Source organism: Acanthisitta chloris, unplaced genomic scaffold (genome assembly GCF_000695815.1).
Source record: "Acanthisitta chloris isolate BGI_N310 unplaced genomic scaffold, ASM69581v1 scaffold21131, whole genome shotgun sequence".
Classification (NCBI taxonomy): domain Eukaryota; kingdom Metazoa; phylum Chordata; class Aves; order Passeriformes; family Acanthisittidae; genus Acanthisitta; species Acanthisitta chloris.
This window is the reverse complement of record NW_008656755.1, coordinates 651-2589: the sequence shown is the minus strand read 5'-3', so window position 1 is coordinate 2589 and position 1939 is coordinate 651. Positions and strand designations below refer to the sequence as shown.

Here is a 1939-nt window from a genome sequence, read left to right as displayed (position 1 = left end):
CACAAACCGGCCAGAAATAACGACCTGGCTCGGGTAGATCTTTCTTTTATTCTCCAAAGCAGTTGTCCAGACACAGCAGAAAAAGAAACAGTTCAGGCTTTGGGGCAGCACATCCAGCACAACAGGGAGTATTATTTAAAATTTAAAAAAAAAAAGTAAAATCAGAAGAATAAGAGGTTTGGAACATAAAGAACTAAACACTGTCAGTACTTGCACAGCACTAGCAGTAATGGTGAAATACGGTAGATGGCTGTAAAACTCTCAAAAGCAAAATTGCTCCAACAGCTCTACTAGCAAAGAAGGAGCCTTCTGGAAAAAAATAAATACAAGGAAGACTTTTTTTGGTATTTTTCCTTTTTATATCCACAATGTAACATCATCATCTGCTATAACATGATCCCTGCCATCGCCCTTGAAGATCAAGGCCTGTGTCCTCAGAAAGGCTGCAGTAACTAGTCAGAGAAGTCCTGTAACTGGATGCAAGTTTCAGTAACAGTCTGTGGTTCTAACCAGACTTGAAAAGAAGAATAGCAACTTGGCCGAGGTAGAAGTAGATGAAGTGCTTGGTCTCATGAGTCACGTAGCTGCCAAAGTTCCTTCCCACGATACAGTGCCAAGTGGGATTATATTTCTTGTCAAACTCCTGTAAAACAGATCACTAAAAATTAAGAACTCTTCTAACAGGTACTCACTTTCTGAGCAAGGCAATTAGAAGAGCAGATGCTCTTAAGTACCAGGATTATCTTATTTACATCTTACTGTTCACCTGCTGCTTAGTCAGACACACAAAAACCCCACAACACTTCCCATCTGAGTAGTAGTAAGTTTAAAACATTTTGTTCAGGCAAATTAGACTTTCTCCTGCCCATAATTCATACCATGAACTACATCTACAGCCCTTAAGCAAAGGGCTAGTTTTGTATCCACAAGGACAAAGCTGTAATTTAGACTTCATTGTTCATCTGCAGCATGGCTGCTAAGGGGAAGAGTCTCTGCCACATGCTCTGTAACACCAGCATGATCAACAAATCTAAGAATTTGTGCCTTAACACATTTCAAACAAACCCTCTATAAATTCTCAGCAGTTGCTGCAAAGAAGATCTGAGAAGTACCAGACTAAACTCTTTTTTTCTAGTGTCATAGATCCTTCCTGCACCTGGAGGAAAAAAATGCCTTTCTGTGTTGTGGCCATAGCAAATGAATACTTCTCCAGTGGAAGCAATTATTCTGCTTAGCTGAATTACTTTTCATGTTAAAGCAGCTTCTCCACCCGATGTGTCCTGGAGCAGAGCCTCAGGCTATGGTACTTTGAGTGGTACAGCAGTTGAAACAGCTCAAGCTGGGTAAGAGTGACCCCAAACAAAGAAATTCTCAGGCAATTACATCCTACCAATCTCAGTTCCCCAACCTTCACATGACAGTTTGGACCAATAATAATATTAGGGCCTGGGGTTCTTTTGTTCTTCATAGAGTTTTTTCATTTTCTCCGGGCACTCTGTTTTAATCTCAGAGATGGTGGTTTCTGCTGACAGAGCTTCCTTATCTTCCAGCCTGTACCAGCTCTTGGGTTCTCCTTCATAGTATTAGTTAGAAGTTCAACATATCTGTGTGAAAATTCACAGCTTGGGGCCTAAGGGTTCAGCAAATGTGACTCCTAATGCCAAGCAGTTAACTCCACACAGCTTCAGTCCAATAGGCCTTAACATTTCAACAGCTCTTACACTCAGATCAGTTTAACTTCTATTGACGCACTTTGATTTCTCCCGAGCTGACGAAGCAGGAAATATAATCTGAACTAGATCTTTCCCATGCTCAGTATTGTTAATCCTACATAAAGGATGACACAGATATTGTGAACAACAGATAATCAGTGCCACCAGGATTTTTTTGTGGTTTTCTTTTTCTGTTTTGCTTATATCACCACATAACAAGAGGTGTG

General features: G+C 40.5%; 1 protein-coding gene across 1 annotated transcript in view; it reads right to left on the bottom strand.

Annotated features, from left to right (window-relative positions):
* Nucleotides 1-31: 31 nt before the first annotated feature.
* LOC103811484 (dynein light chain 1, cytoplasmic-like) overlaps nucleotides 32-1939 on the bottom strand; it is a 2501-nt gene continuing 593 nt past the window's right edge. The window contains exon 2 of the mRNA XM_009084459.1: nucleotides 32-643. Within this exon, the coding sequence (XP_009082707.1) occupies nucleotides 506-643 (138 nt within the window). The 3' untranslated portion in view covers nucleotides 32-505. The remainder of the gene's footprint in view (nucleotides 644-1939) is intronic.